The sequence below is a fragment of the Venturia canescens genome, chromosome 2 (assembly GCF_019457755.1).
Source record: "Venturia canescens isolate UGA chromosome 2, ASM1945775v1, whole genome shotgun sequence".
Lineage (NCBI taxonomy): Eukaryota > Metazoa > Arthropoda > Insecta > Hymenoptera > Ichneumonidae > Venturia > Venturia canescens.
In genome coordinates this window covers 5824669-5840063 of record NC_057422.1, presented here as the reverse complement: position 1 = coordinate 5840063, position 15395 = coordinate 5824669, and the positions used below count along the sequence as shown (strand labels likewise).

Genomic DNA, 15395 nt, shown 5'->3' with positions numbered 1-15395 from the left:
CTAACTTCTCGAAGATGGCGATGATTTTTTTCCCAATGCAGTACCCAGCAGCGAATTCAAACCCGCGAAATCGCAAATCCTGAATCCTAACGATCCTAATAACCGGCTCAGCTGTGCGTGCGCTGTGCGACGCGATGGCGAACACTAATTCACGAGTGGAAGAATTGATCAATCATTTTAGATCGCATAATAAAATTAGAGAACAACAAACGCATTCAGCAAAAGTACACAGTGTAGGATGGAGTTGCGACGGAAAATATTTGGCTTCGGGCTCGTTCGACAAATGCGTGTGCATATTCTCACTTGGACCTGATCGTTTGGTTGGTTAACCTTCTTAAAATTTGATGAGCATCAAAATAATAAAGCTCTAATTGTGCTGCGTTTTTTTTTTTAAAATGGTGTATGGATGCAAAGTTTCATGTAAAGTATCATTTTTTAGATCTTTTCCCAGAAGATCGCATAGATAAGCAGTATTATCTGATATAAAGTCTGGTTATTCATTTTGATTTCAATTGTTTTTTTTTAAACTTGTACATTTTCTTCTTAATAAAACAATTTCACTTCAAACAAAAACATCCATTGTAAAATCATTATGCCAAAACATCAACACACTGAAATATAATTAACAATTGATAAAAATCTGAGTATCCTGTCAAATGACTTTTACCATGAATGAAATTTGACAGCAGTGTTATTGTGCCCTTACTAGGCAATTAGAAATTCAGAACTGCCTTCTGTTCAGTGATCGATATGCAAATCGGTACAGGTGGTATATCATATGATATCAGTACCATCCAAATATTGACCACTCCAGAGGCTGACTAATTAGTCAATCGCCAAAGCATGCACTGAGCCCATACTCGTAGCCAATGCTATATTATTATAATGTTGAACCGAACAAATTTTTGATTCGCAAATAATTGCTCTGTAAACTGATAGTTTGGTAGTCAAAATTGGTCTGAAACAATTCGCTTTTCTTCTGCAGAAGCAAGAGACAACATTCCGAGGTCACGGAGGTAGCGTGGATCAGCTATGTTGGCACGCTTTCTATCCAGACGTGCTGTCAACAGCAAGTGGGGACAAAACAGTTCGTATTTGGGATACGAGAACTCAAAAGTGTACAGCAAATATTGGAACGAGGGGAGAAAACATCAACATATCATGGTCTCCCGACGGCAATACAATAGCTGTTGGTAACAAAGAGGATCTAGTCACTTTCATAGACGCCAGAGTAATGAAGATCAGAGCGGAAGAACAATTCAGTTTTGAAGTTAATGAAATATCTTGGAACAAAGACTCGGACACATTCTACTTGACCAATGGTCAAGGCTGTGTCCACATATTGAGTTATCCAGATTTGGAGTTGCTTCACGTGATCAAAGCTCATCCGGGGACCTGCATATGCATAGAATTCGATCCAACGGGGCGTTATTTTGCGACTGGTTCAGCTGATGCATTAGTGTCGCTGTGGGATGCTGACGAATTATGCTGTTTAAGAACATTTTCTCGACTCGAGTGGCCTGTACGAACGATATCATTTTCGTACGACGGTCAATTGTTGGCAGCAGCTTCCGAAGATCTTGTCATAGATATCGGTGAAGTACAGACCGGTGAAAAGATCGCCGATATCCCCGTCGAAGCGGCAACATTCACGGTTGCGTGGCACCCTAAACAGTACTTGCTCGCTTATGCCTGCGACGACAAAGACACTTACGACCGTAAACGCGATGCTGGTAGCCTCAAAGTCTATGGATTTTCGAACGATTGACACACCACTGATCCAAACACTTGTCAATTATTCCATAACTGTGTCCCCATGACACACAGTACTTGAAAAAAATCCATTAGATCTTAAGAAAAAGATGTGTAAAAACTACCATAAATTTAAATACAAGACAATTAATTTTGTACAAAATTTTACGCCTGAATTTTTTTCACAATCGTTGAAAGAATTTTGCATCAGAAACAAACCTAGACCTCTCAACAACATTTTGTAAGTTTTCTATCGCATCTGAAACTTATGTCGTTAACGTATAACCACAAAACTAACTACGAATTGCGAATGAGCTCGATCGAAGTCGAAGCTCCCAAAAACATTACAAATGTAACTTTGTGATCAAACACATACAAGTCATTTAATAAAAAAACCAAGACAACTCTGCACTTCGATAACACAAGCTGCTTTTTGAGTACATGTGCCTAGCAAATTGATTCGGCAACAACTTTTTCAAACAGTTGAGTCTTGTAAAAATCGTACATTTTTCCAGCCCGCTAATTTCAACTCAAGATAGTTGAAGATATTTATATGAAATTGAAAAAATGTTCTGCCACTTTCCATGGGTCAAAAATTGTTCACTTGCATACCACAGAGTTTCTGCAGTATCTTCAAACTTTCGTATGAATGTTTTTCTTGTGAAAATTAATAAGTAATCGCGAAAGCTACTTCCTTCCGTTAGATATGCAGACAAACAAGTGGAAATAATAACATTCCTATCGATTGTTTCATGTGTTGCTGCTTGCTTGCTTCGTCATAAATGAGGAAAAAAAATGTGTTTATTTTTGTGAGCTGTTACAGTTGCCATGGTTCCACAGCGTTGCTGTGTACGGGTCTCATAAGGTTCTGTAACATCTGGGGTGCGAGAGAGAGAGTTGTGATACGTGGAAAAAGTTTATTTTCGTTGAATTTCGTGTTGCCGAAGGTTTATTGAAACGATGGCCGAGTCGTGCGTGGTGGAATTAGATACTAAATATGTTAGCGACGACGAAACTTGTCTGTCCGACGATTTGGACGTGAGTGTGGCAAATATGAACAGAATCGAGGAAAACAAGGAAATCGAGAAAACACTTGATACGGAGAACGAAGAATCTTGCACTACTACCGGTGACATACAAAACGATGAAATAGTGTCCGACGACGAATACAATTACAGCGACGATTCCGTATGCTCGGATGATTCCTGCAGGGACTCGGAAGTAACAAACGTCACACCTCGATCATCGCTGCAAGCTAGTTCCCCATTGAATCGAACAATAAGCCAGGAATATCCGATGGCCCGGATAAAAAATATGAATCGTGACGAACAGAGCGATTATCCACGACAATTTTCCGTTAACATTCGTGACAATGTTCGCAGAATGTGTTCCTCGGCAAACGACAATAGATACTGTAACAGGAACGTTGTTAATTTTGATTCTACCAATTCTCGTCCTAAAAGAAGAAACATGAGTTTCACAAACGCCGAAATGCGACGGATCGAGGTAGAGAATCAGTATCTTCTTAAAAAAATAATGGCACAACAGAAGCCACAGAACAAACCAATCAGAACGCAGTCGGCTCAGCCGAGAATGAGCAGTTCGGCTATCAATCGAAAAAAACTGCAAAAACGAATCGAACAGGAAAACATGGTGAGACATTTTCTTCTCTGACTCGAAAAAAAAAATTTTTTTAACGAAAGTCTGAGGTTGAGCAATCACGGAGGAAAGACGAAACGACAAATTTATCATTTTTCACGCAGATGCTGCTACGAAGAATTCAAGGAGCGAAATCTTGCGCGGTATCCAGCAACGTTATTCCGGGCTATCGACTGACCTCACTGTAAAAGCACGATTTATACTATTTTGAAATTGAATTTTTTGAGATAATGGCACTGCCATACATACCCGACGTGTGAAAGCTCTGTATCCTGAAGAACGAACTTTATAGAAATATAGTTATTTTGAGTCAAGTGAAGAGCTCGTTAAGAGCATGGATCAGTCGACGAACCTCACTTGAAATTTTCGAAATCGAAATTCTTTGACACAGTTTGACCGATTAAAAAAAGGCTCTGTCAGCCTACGCAGAACAATGGCAAAAATCTACTGACAGAGCCTTTTTTTAATCGGTCAAACTGTCTCAGAGAATTTCGATTTCGAAATTTGCAGCTATCTCTCTCGCACTCACGGTTGCGATATACCGACTGATCCATCCTCTTAATGAATTTAATTTGTTGTTTGAAGGTTCGATCTATTTTTTTAACCCAACAGCAGTCTTATAAAGAAGGTACAGTTTTTCCGTTTGTTTTGTTTTTTTTCTCTTTTTTTTTTTTTTTACTGTCGTTATTTTCATTTTGTACATTTTGAGATGTAGTCATACCGTTTCTTAATTTTCCAAAAGAATTCGAGTAATGAAAGCTACGTTTATCGATTATTTGGATCGCGTTCACGAAACGAATAGTCGAAAGAAAATTTTTATTTCAAGGTCTCGATGAAATCTAAGAAATCACATTTGTCTGGTGTATCGATTTTGAAAATTTTCGTAAAAGTTCACACGTGTGGAGCGCAAAAGAATGTGTAATATCGATGGAAAATTACGTACTATCATTTTCTCAAATTTGTCCTTTGGTCGTTGTGTAACAACTCATTAGAAGGTGTCGGTGTGTCATTAACGTATTTACGTAAGAGGGAAGGAATTCGACGAAACTATAATTTTTGAATGGTTTTCTTATTGCGATCTTATCGCTTCCGATTTCGTCGCTAATGTTTAACTAGCCAATCCTTGTGATTATCACAACAAATGAATCCGCATGGTTTCCCAAACGCTATTTATCACAAACGTCGTCTCCGTATAACTTTATTCTTCGTGCTGCATTTTCCATGGGTTCGTCGATGATGGAGTCCATATCGTGCTAAGAGATCGAAAGGGATCGAAACCTGAACGATCCTGTATGAAAAAACGATTCCAAAATAAGCAATGGTTCCAGGCACAGTAACTGAAAATTATTCTACTCGCTTTGCACTCCTCAAATAAAAAAAAAAACTTTGTTCTCTATTCGTATTGAATCGGAAGCAAATGGTAACCTGGGAATCTGGCTCAGTGTGCTGCGAAGAGGTCGAAGGTTGTAAAGATGAAGCAAGTGGAGGTGGCGGTGCTCCCCATGGAGCAGCGGCCCACACTCCACCAGTGTTGACACCCCAAACACCGCTTCGTTCCTCTCCCACGGCTCCTCGTGTGTACAGAGGCTCCCAGTTTGTCTTAACTGTCACCCAATTATCTGCGTCAAAATCATTTTCATTCCACAAATGATTACTTTATTTTTCAATACTAGAAAGTTCTTGGTACGAATCGATTAATACCTTTCAACGGTCCGGGTAAAGTCGCCAATTTGTCAACGTGTTTTGGTGTTTCCAATCGATATGTTGCCGTATTGTCCGAAATTAAATCGATAATTGGACTTTTGTTACCCCACAATTGTGATCGAGTGTCCTCCTCCAGACTCTCCAGCTCAACCAAAGGCTCATTCGTTTCCGGTAGATCATCATACGGCACCAATTCCGGCTCGAACTGCAAGGTCAAAAATATCGTTCAAAATGCATAATTACTAATTTATCAATATTTACGAAGCATCAAGTTGTCAAGTTAAATATCGCGCCCTTGCAGGGACAAGTAATTTCAACGTTGAACCGAACCTACCGGCGGTTCGCTAAAGGTGTTGATGAAATAACTGTTTGACTGTTGTTGAGCTTGTGTTACAATCGGAGAATCTGCATCATAGACGTTATCTTGTTCCATTGGAATTCCGGGCACGTGGGAGGGGGTTCTAGGCACGGGCTCAGTGTACTCAATCGGTGATGAGCATGATTCTTGAACCACCAGCCTCTCTGTGCACTCAGAACTCAGGTTTCTTCTATTGAGATTTGTCCATAATTCGTGGGAGATTTCATGGCTTTTCGTCGTCGTTTTGCCGGATATTGAAAAAGCCGGGGATACGCTTTCAGGATTACGCGCAACTACGTCGCTGAATCGGGCTCGATTTTCACCCCAACACGAAGGTGGTGGCGGCGGCACAGGGGACGGTACTCTCACTTGCGAGGGACGTATGTCTTCACGCTGTGCCATGGCTCCCATCGAATTGACAGCTGTGAAAAGCATTGTTTTTTAATTCACCTTAATTGTAAGTTCGCCATAATTGTTAGTGAACTTGTAAAAAATTCTATTGATTACTCGTTATAAATAAATGAACAGTGAAATTGGAAAATGGCTTTCAGTCAACTTACATTTAACGTTTACTTTCTCGGTCGATCTTCGTTTCTGCGAACTTTTATCTTTACGAGGTGGATTCTTGTTTGGTCGTGGCGATTTGTACGACGCAGTTTCTGGATTTCGTGACTGATGATGGTGATGATGCTTCGTGCCAGATCTATTGACGTTAGTTTTCCATCGATTTGGATTTTCCTGTCTCTCTTTGTCGTAATCATCATCGTCGCAGTCTCCTTCGTAATTATCTCTGTAATCGATAGGTACTGCTGCCGGTATTGCTTGAGGTTTGTTCTTCTTTGGTATTGGTTTCCGTTGAACTTTTTCAGGCTTTGCATACGTGTGTTCCTCATCCTGTGAAATTTTATCAAAGATGCTCAAATTTTTGGCACAAATCATTTGCTTCAAAATACAAAGTGAATAATGCATTTTGTGGAAACAATTTTTGTTCAGAGAGTTTGTGACAAAGTGATTTTATTGTTAAAACTAGTTTTACCATCTGAAACACTTCTTTTGACAAGAAAATATCGAGTTTGCAAATAATTAAGTAGAAATATTTTCACCTTATACGGCGCAGGATCGTCATGCACCGAGCTCTCAGTCGTCGTAGACGATGTTTCTTCTTCCGAAAATTGTACAGGTTTTTGACTAGTGGTTGCCTCATATTTTTTATATGAGCTGTGATTATTGTGCGCCGTGGTATTACCATTGGATTGTTTCCTTTTTGTATCCGATTTAGAATCTCTCGGGTTATTGGAAAAACTAGAATCCACGGGAACTTCATTTTCAGTAAATTTGAAATCTTCCTTCGGTAGGGAGGTAACACTGTTATTCGATTTTCCTTTCCTACTCGCGGTTGGACTTGACTTTGTCGACGAAATATTCGTAACAGTTTTTTTATCCGCGTTGATAATCGTATCCGTAGGGGAATTATCAGCCAGACAAATGCTGCTCTCCGTCGTCAAAACTTCGGAGGCGCTGTTCTGTCTTTTGGCATTTTTCTTTTTCCCCGCAATATTAGCGGTATTACTAACTTCGTTGGTCCCTAAACAATCGAGCGTTGAGCCAGAATCGTCATTTTTATTTTTCGTAAAAACTGGCAATTCCTTAAATTCGGTATCGAGCTTGAACCGTCTTTCCTCTTCGGACGACCAATCGGGGATTTTCAAGCTTTTCACCCCTGCTTCTTTTTCCTTGTTCCTCTTGACATTCATCAATGACCAGTCCGGCAAGGATTCATCTTTTCGTGGAATTTTAGGCTTTTCCTCGCTCGCCGTTTTCTCTCTCATCATACCAGCCGATTGCGCCAATTGCCGGAGATCAAGAGGCGGCTGTACTGGACTCGTTTTCGATAATGTTGCCAACGCACCGCGGAGTATTCTGTCGGCTTCGAGAAACGAAACAGCCAGAATACACATTAATAAAATACACGGTAAACTTATGGCTGCGAATTGTACCGCCGGCTCCCAAGTAGGTCTTATGAGAACAGCGGCGCAAGATTCTAGCGTGTGTCCCGGTACGGTTGTTAGCAACGACAAACGAACCATTCCGTTCTCGTTGACACTGTTCTCCGTGTCTGTACTTTGAGCACCCAAGCTCGTAAGTATCAACAATTCTCTTTCTACGCGTGATAATGTGAAATCCGGCGTAAATGCGATCTCGATTTTTTTCGTCGCGTTTGGACTTAACTTGAAGGGACCACAGTTGAGCACTTTGAATCCATATCCCTCACAGAGAAGACCATTTATGTAAAACCCATGAATATCTATCGGCAATTCGCCCGTATTTCGTGCCGTAAATGATCGTTTCACTGTGAGATTCGGCACAGGATTTCTTCGCGATCTTTCACCTGTAATTAAAATCAATGACAATCATTCTACTCGTTATATTTTTCATACAAAAAGTGTATGAAACATCGGACTATATTCGTGTAAAACCTGGCGGATAAAACTTCTGGATAAAACCAACAGGCGAATCGTGTTTTCATAACTATTGTAATATTACATTTAATTTTATGGATAACAAATTAAAAATTCTTACGTTCGCAATCTTTAAGATGCTTCTCCGCGAGCTCGAAGAGCAGCGGTGTAGTTGAACCGGGTTTCCGGTTGCCGAATTTGAATTGTGCGTGTGCACCTCTGCTGATCAATCGTATAACTTCGAGTATCGTCATGTTATTCCTTATGAACAGCAGTCCCGAGGACCATGCAGCCGCAGTTGGCGTATAGGAGAGACGAACACTGCGCGTTTCTCCAGGGTTGATGTACAACGGCAAGGACCCCTGAGCGGTCGTAACATCCCACTGTCTTTCAAAGGATGCTCTGTCTTCTTCGTTCTCGTCGAATTTGAATTCGCCGTCGACCGTTGGTGGGCACTCAAGACAAATGGGCTTGAACCTGAGTTTCATAAATGAGAGAAATTTTGAGTTTTCAACGTGAAATTTCACTATCGATCGGACGAACCCATTAAAAAATGAAGAACTAACGACGATGCTCACTTATTGGGGAGTGAATGATAGAGTCTCATACCCTGAGGATAAGTTTGATCCATTACCAACTGAACCAACAGGGGTTTCGTGCTTGGATTATGTAGTTTTATAATTTTGTACGAAGTATTTCCAACTTGAGTCAATGGAAAAGTGAACAGACTCTTGTTTTTCATACTACTCGAGCCAACAATGAGGCTTGGCCAATATAGCTTTATATTAACGAAAAATTTGTGGCCACGAACTTCCGTAGTATCTAAACGCATAGTTATATTGTCCCAAGAACTGCTCCCTCCGGTCGCATTCAAGTAACGAGTGTATCGAGCATTCAGTAAGTTCAAATCTGAATCTCGCGTGTGCGACGGTAAGCTCATTGTGTTCAGCCATTGATTGCCAGCTGCAAAGAGAGGAAAACTTTTGATAATAACCACAAATCGTCGATTTCAACCGGGCCCTCTTATATATTTTGTTCTTACCACTTGTATTCATTGACAATCCAAGATAACATTGTTGTTTGCAAGAAATCGACGGATCGATTTGGATTGCACCAATGTGATTTTCTCCCTTCGATATTATTGGTAACGAAGACTCCTCAAGAGCAATATACTTGACCCTATTGTCTTTGTGAACAGGTGCGATACACGTAACTTCCATTGGGCGTGCGAAGGTTGAGTGTATTTTAACTTGTTGCAAGCAAATGGATCCCTGAAATATAAAACGTCGAGATTGAATTTATTTTCTTTTCAATAATTTTCGTTGCAACAATATTCATTCATGATACTAAAAATAAATGATTAAATAAATGTTCAGTAAACTCACCGGAAAACAATCGGTGAAAGTCAATTTTTTCAGGGATATTCTTCCGTGAGCAACTCTCATATAAACCGGTACTGTCAATCTCTCGTAAGTCGTACGCACAAAAACATCACCTACGATCGTGTCCTCTTCGACCATCGGTGTTTTTACTTTGATTTTGAATATCGCTAGATAACCAGGCTTGATGCTTTGCTGCAATGAGAAAGAGCATTTTATTGTGCAGTTCGAGTTTTTGGAATTTTATTGATCCTTCAATTCCTCGACCTCTAGCGCTTTCACAATTCACAATGGATGCAACAACATGTTTTGGTTTGATTATGGTAACAAGAGGTCTTGTCTGTTAAATTTAGCACTGAAATAATTTTCGAAAAAACTCACATTCCCTGTGTGACTGCAAACGGTAATATTCCGAAAACCCTTATTAAACAATTCGGTTGGTCCGTTTTGACAACCCATCAATTCGAGTACAGCCCCGGGCATATTGACACCCCAACCGTGGAGTTCAATGTTAACAGGATTTTGGTTTTCGAGAGCGAATATTGCCTCGTTTTCTGTGCCGCTGCCAACTGTCCCAAAGTTCATAGTGCCCCTGTCGCTTTCACGTTCACCAGGTATTATTTTCCGTAATTTACCATCGTAACTGAGTAAAGGTACTTCGGTCGTCGAGACATTCGAATAAATGAATATCGATGACTCTAGCTTGATGTTCTCGTTTTTTTTCTCTTGATGCATAACTAATGAGAATATATTTGCCCTTTGACCAGGTTTTAAAACTCTTGGATGAAAATTTCTTATCTGTAAGTACAAAAAAGAGTATTTTTTACAAGACTGAACAATTTACTTCGGAAAGAATATTCCTAAACTCTGATTTGTTGTTCAAAACAAATGAAAAAGGTACTTTTCCAAACCTATTTAAACGTATTTTCAACACTATTGAAAGGTATTTCAAGGTATTTAAACTTACTCCGAAAAAGGATTTTGCTGCGATGGGAAATGATACGTTTGTGATAGCCAAAGGTATTTTGAATCGGTTAACAACGCTGAAATTTCGTGGTTGGTTTGAGTGTGGTGAACAATAGTGTCCAACTGTCGAATTAATCTCGAGGCCGCCTTGCAATACTTCGGCCGACCAGGGTATTGCCAGTTTCTGACTGGAACCACCAGGACCTATACCTTTGATCATTAATTTACCCTTGAAGTGTTGAGTCTCCAGTCCAGCTTTCCCTGCGCCAATCGAATGTCATGAGCATCAAATCAATTTTTATATCAAAAATAAAATTGTGAGAGCTCGTCTAATTTCATCTCGTACTTACAATCGTAAATGAGTGTACCGATTGTGATTGGCACGTCTGTGTCACCTGGTATAACAACCGGTTCGAAATCTATCCTCAGAGCTTTCGATACGGGTGTACTAATGATGTTCTGAAACATATTTACAGTTATATCGAGTTTTCGTACAAACACGAGTATGAAATTAGCGTAATCAAAGTTCCAATGAAAATAATGTGCTGGAATAAATCAAGCGGATTTGATAAAAAAATCTCATTCTTCTCACCAAAACTTTGACAGGTTTCTTAGCAGAATTTCTCAGAGCTATCGGATAGTGAGTAGGCGAGTGTAACGATCCACCCATTCCCAAATTTATAGACGCTGAGCTTCCGCCCCAGTGGAGACCTGCTCCGCTACCAACTTCAACCTCCACTGCGACTACCATTATTTCTGCACTATTGTTGACTTTGAATCTGGAAAAAATATGACATTATACGGTTCATTCGCAAAAGTATATTGAAAAAAAATTACTGCTCACCTCACATACGCCGTATGATTTTTTTCCATATAGGCGTTAAAGTGTAGTCTTATTACCGGCTTGGTTTGGTAAGGAGGAATCGCCCACAATTCGCGAGGTCCCTCCGCCTCGCCCGATGGCAATTCCAACTGGAACTCACCACCGCTACTGTATACTTCTACCACCTTTTGAATCGACAAATCAATCAATTATTTTGAATAATAGTCTAGCATCGTTCAAATGTAAGAAAACTTTTGTAATTTTTTTGTTACTATAATTACTTTTTCAACAATCAAACTTTACTATTTATATGACTTGTAAATCGCTTAGACTTATTAGTACAGTTCGAGGAACAGTAACCAGCGCTCATTTGTGTACCTGCATTGCCTCAGAGTGAGGATTGTGCATATAAATAAGAGGGGTGAAAGATGCATTCAGTGGTAACTTGACACCGACAACAGGGCGCAGTCTGTACGGACTGCTGACGCTGGTACCTTTGACCTAGGAAGAACAAATGATTGAACATGAACCAAGGAAAAGGATACAAAAATTATTAAATAAAAGGAGTTTTCCCTTACCGGGTATTTGAGCGTTCCCTCCGAGGTGTGAATAAATAGATGACTATCGATCTCACCCTCCTCTCTGCCAAGGAACACGACATTAAATGTCGTATTTCCTAATGGTGGGATCACCTATGATTTGAAAAATTAAAACCATTTTAGTCAGGTACATAATGTAGAAACCTCCTGGACAGGAAAAACTGGATATGGAAATAGATTTTATGATACACTATATCAACCAAAGTCAATTTATGTTGTTTGCAAGTCCCGTGAGTAATATAGATCGTTATTGATCTTACAACATAATTGCATACCATTCACACTCTGTGGAAAACTGTATGGAACTTCAATTGAATAGAAAAAAAATTCGAGTATATAAAAACTGTTTGCAATACTCGTAAGAGCAAGTTTTTAACAACAAAGCCTCAAAATTTCGTTCTTTTGTCAGCTTGACAAAAACCTACATCTAGATAAAAATTCAGAAAATGCACTTTCCTTCATAAAATTTCTGGTAGAAAAGAGATTTGGGACAGGGTACCTTTCATAGATGTGAAAAACCTTCTACACCATTCGAGGATTGAATAAATTTTTAATATTGTAAGACTCACTTTTTATAATAACTCATAATTTTTGTGTCTGTCGAATTAGGTAAATGTGACTTTGTTGGTATTTTTATCGTCAATTAAAATGATTTTATAATTGAAAATTTACAAAATTTCATTTATACTTTTCGTTCATTACTCACTTTATCCTGAAAGAAGGATGAATGAAAATGCTGCGTGCTTCCAGAGATGGAAGAGAGATGGATAGTTCTATTGCCATCTCTATTGAACAGCGTCACAGTTTCCTGATGCGGAATGCCAAGTTGTCTAAAAATAATCGACATTTGAAATATTTAAATGCACGAATGATAAAAAAAATAACTAAAAATTACCTCTCTTTGAAAATGAGAACATTCGGTTCGAACTGGATGTACGGTATCGCGCCTTGTATGTTTTTGTCGTCCGACGCGGAATCCCTTAAACAGAAACAGGCCAACGACAGATAGAGTAAACTCATTAAGTCCGATTTTTTATTTACTTCAAGAAGACAATAGACCTGGGAGGCTTTCAAGCAGGTAACTTTGAAAAACAAATTTTTTTTTAATTATTGAAACTATTTGATACAATCTTTCATCAATGAAAAAAAACATTGAAATACATTTCAATATTTTTTCAATTCAAAGCAAATGCATATCGTTAAGAATTAATGTTATATGTTGACTTTTTTTTAAAAGAATACTAGATGACTTCTTGCCTGGCATATCTCAGCCAAAAATTCTTAAAACAATTGAGTGGAATATCAAACACTATGCTATCTTTGGTATATCATACTGAAAAATTTTGTTTCAAAATATTCTTTAATTCCTTCCAGTTGCGATTGTCTTCTTCAGTGATATTCTTCAAAGTACTGGAGATTGAAAATAGGAAAGGCATGAAATAAGGTAACAAACCCTTTTTCGGTGTTACAAGACAGAGGCTAAATGGTATGTTAGAGGTAAAGATTATTTGTATAAAGCCAGAATTCACTGTCAATAATGAGAAAAAAAAGGGAAAAAATTAAGCTCCAAAAATATTATGCAAAGTATATGCGTAGTTCATTAAAATTCTGAATCTTGAAAGAAGCTCATGTTTAATTTTTTTTTTATATACATTTCCTTTATACCTTTCCTATTTCCACTCACCGTATTCGTTTTGTTTTTTGTGCTTACCCAGCCCCTTGGACCGAACTGGCAAACCCCTGTTGAATTATATGAATTGATTAATGACTTTTCATTCAATCCAGTATTTATGTTTCACTGTGTACAAATATTTTTACCTTGTGCATTGAAATAGGTATGTTATCCAAAAGATATTGAACATCATTGTCGTCCTGGACGAAAGCTGAAATAATTTATTGTTAGACTTTTCAGCTTGAATAGTTTACTTAGATTAAATAGCAACTGTCAGTTAAGAGATTATCTTATAATATTTGATTGACACTGAAAATACTTGATGGCTAGAAATTTATTTTTGACTTAGCAACAGAATATCTAAGATGAATAAAATATACTGTAACTAAAAACGTATAAATATAATGTAGAAGACGTAATTTAACGAGTGAATTGTGAAGACGTGGAATCAGATGATGACAAGGTGTTATATGACCTTCAGAGGTGTGATGTTAAAAGAAAACGATAATTCTGTTACACCGAGAAAATTTTGCGGATATTCCGTCAGAAATTTGTCTCCATTTCTCTTTCTCTCTTCCTCTCTCTTTGAGATGTCGAGACAGCTGACAATTGCAATATCTCATCGTGTGTTTATTTGAACGCGATTATTGTCACATTCCCTCCGAATCAAAACACACAAATGATAGGATATGTATCGTACTTACCATTGTTGTGACCGTGGAAAGACGGTCGTATTTGGGATGCAGATTCCAGAAATGTTAATAAAAACAAGTAATAGCATACTTTTATCTCAATCATAATATTGCTTCGAACCACCGTTTAACTTATATATTTATTTCTCTTTAACATTGATGAAAAACCGTATTTGGCCATGTTTCCGCACTATATCGAAGTTTCACAATATCGATTATGCTTCTATCGGATACCATATCCCATTGTGGACTTGCTACGTCGTGTGCGTGACTCCACACGTTTGTGTATTTTTGTACTCATACACGTACACACATTCCCAAATTACGTACTCGATGTACACTGTCTCGACGTTTTCTCAAGTGTTGGAATCTTTATGGTTCATTCATAACGGCCGAAAGGGAAGTAAATTTTAAAAAATTGCGGATGTAAAACAGAAAAATGAAGGAATATATGAAACCAATAAATAACCATTTTTTCCTCTCCTGAGTTCGCTCCATAATATGCTAAACATCGTTAAATTACTTTACACTTTCCTTTACGGACATTATAAAGAAGCAGTGGAATTTTCCATTACTTTCTTTCACTCGTTTGCGAAATTCCAATATCAGGCATTTGGATTGGTCAGACACAGATACTACAGATTACGAAAGAACCTCCGTGAACTTGGCCGATTGATTTTAGATTTTTTTGACTTTTTTTTGAATGTAAAATCGTTCGTCGAGAAAATCATTTTGTGATGTGACACAGCCGATGATTTTTTCGCACTTGTACATTTTTTGGAGCCTGGTCAAAGCGTGATCATTCATCAGTTATGAACTTTATTATTTGTTAAATTTTTTCAAAGCAATTCGTGCCTTTTTGTAAGAAAAAAAAAAACAAGTAAAGTTTCTTGTAAAAAGTAGGTGCATTTGGATTCTATTCATTTTTCATTATGAAAAGCGTGTATGAATATAGTTTTTCAATCTTTCTAATAAATTGATTTTTGACAAGCGCCAATTTTTATTCGGTACCAGCGTGGCAAGAGCTTGAAAAAAATTAGAAATCTAAAATCGATCAGCCAAGTTTGCAAAACGGGACACTGTTTATCAACTGAGGGACTGGCTTTTAATATTAGATGACAGCGGCTTCAGTGGTGTTATTGGGAATAATCGGAGTGATACAAACTCAGATTTTGCTGATTTATGCTTACTTATGTCTTGGTTTTTGGGTGATAAATTATCCCGCGCGGATAAGAGGGATTGCGCGATTTTCGTTCTTGAATAAAGCGCACAATGTTCAAAAACAATGGACGTAAAATCGAGTAAAATTACAACTGCGTGCTCGATTTTATG

At 38.3% G+C, this 15395-nt stretch overlaps 3 protein-coding genes across 3 annotated transcripts; 2 read left to right on the top strand and 1 right to left on the bottom strand.

The window, feature by feature from the left end:
* The first annotated feature begins 71 nt into the window (after positions 1-71).
* tex (THO complex 3 homolog tex) lies at positions 72-1915 on the top strand. Its single transcript, XM_043413120.1, has 2 exons — positions 72-320; positions 986-1915. The coding sequence occupies exons 1-2, from the start codon at positions 135-137 to the stop codon at positions 1766-1768; spliced, it is 969 nt and encodes a 322-aa protein (XP_043269055.1). The 5' UTR covers positions 72-134; the 3' UTR covers positions 1769-1915.
* Positions 1916-2300: 385 nt separating this feature from the next.
* On the top strand, positions 2301-3725 carry LOC122407120 (uncharacterized). Its single transcript, XM_043413121.1, has 2 exons — positions 2301-3405; positions 3516-3725. The coding sequence occupies exons 1-2, from the start codon at positions 2713-2715 to the stop codon at positions 3597-3599; spliced, it is 777 nt and encodes a 258-aa protein (XP_043269056.1). The 5' UTR covers positions 2301-2712; the 3' UTR covers positions 3600-3725.
* Positions 3726-4210: 485 nt separating this feature from the next.
* On the bottom strand, positions 4211-14423 carry Tmem131 (Transmembrane protein 131). Its single transcript, XM_043411186.1, has 22 exons — positions 14076-14423; positions 13518-13582; positions 13411-13439; positions 12595-12678; positions 12406-12529; positions 11679-11792; positions 11479-11601; positions 11122-11285; positions 10870-11056; positions 10628-10736; positions 10279-10538; positions 9693-10109; positions 9318-9506; positions 8975-9203; positions 8511-8895; positions 8054-8409; positions 6577-7862; positions 6034-6367; positions 5450-5895; positions 5113-5320; positions 4837-5030; positions 4211-4699 (listed from the first exon to the last, which is right to left on the bottom strand). Exons 1-22 carry the CDS (start codon positions 14167-14169, stop codon positions 4610-4612), a joined length of 5487 nt encoding a protein of 1828 aa, XP_043267121.1. The 5' UTR covers positions 14170-14423; the 3' UTR covers positions 4211-4609.
* Between the last annotated feature and the right edge of the window lie 972 nt (positions 14424-15395).

Coding starts and splice junctions, on each gene's coding strand:
- tex (XM_043413120.1), top strand. CDS start 135: ATGGCGAACACTAATTCACGAGTGGAAGAATTGATCAATCATTTTAGA. Junction 321..985: donor CACTTGGACCTGATCGTTTG/GTTGGTTAACCT, acceptor TTTCTTCTGCAG/AAGCAAGAGACAACATTCCG.
- LOC122407120 (XM_043413121.1), top strand. CDS start 2,713: ATGGCCGAGTCGTGCGTGGTGGAATTAGATACTAAATATGTTAGCGAC. Junction 3,406..3,515: donor GAATCGAACAGGAAAACATG/GTGAGACATTTT, acceptor TTTTTCACGCAG/ATGCTGCTACGAAGAATTCA.
- Tmem131 (XM_043411186.1), bottom strand. CDS start 14,169: ATGATTGAGATAAAAGTATGCTATTACTTGTTTTTATTAACATTTCTG. Junction 13,440..13,517: donor TACCTATTTCAATGCACAAG/GTAAAAATATTT, acceptor ATAATTCAACAG/GGGTTTGCCAGTTCGGTCCA. Junction 8,896..8,974: donor ATTGTCAATGAATACAAGTG/GTAAGAACAAAA, acceptor CTCTCTTTGCAG/CTGGCAATCAATGGCTGAAC.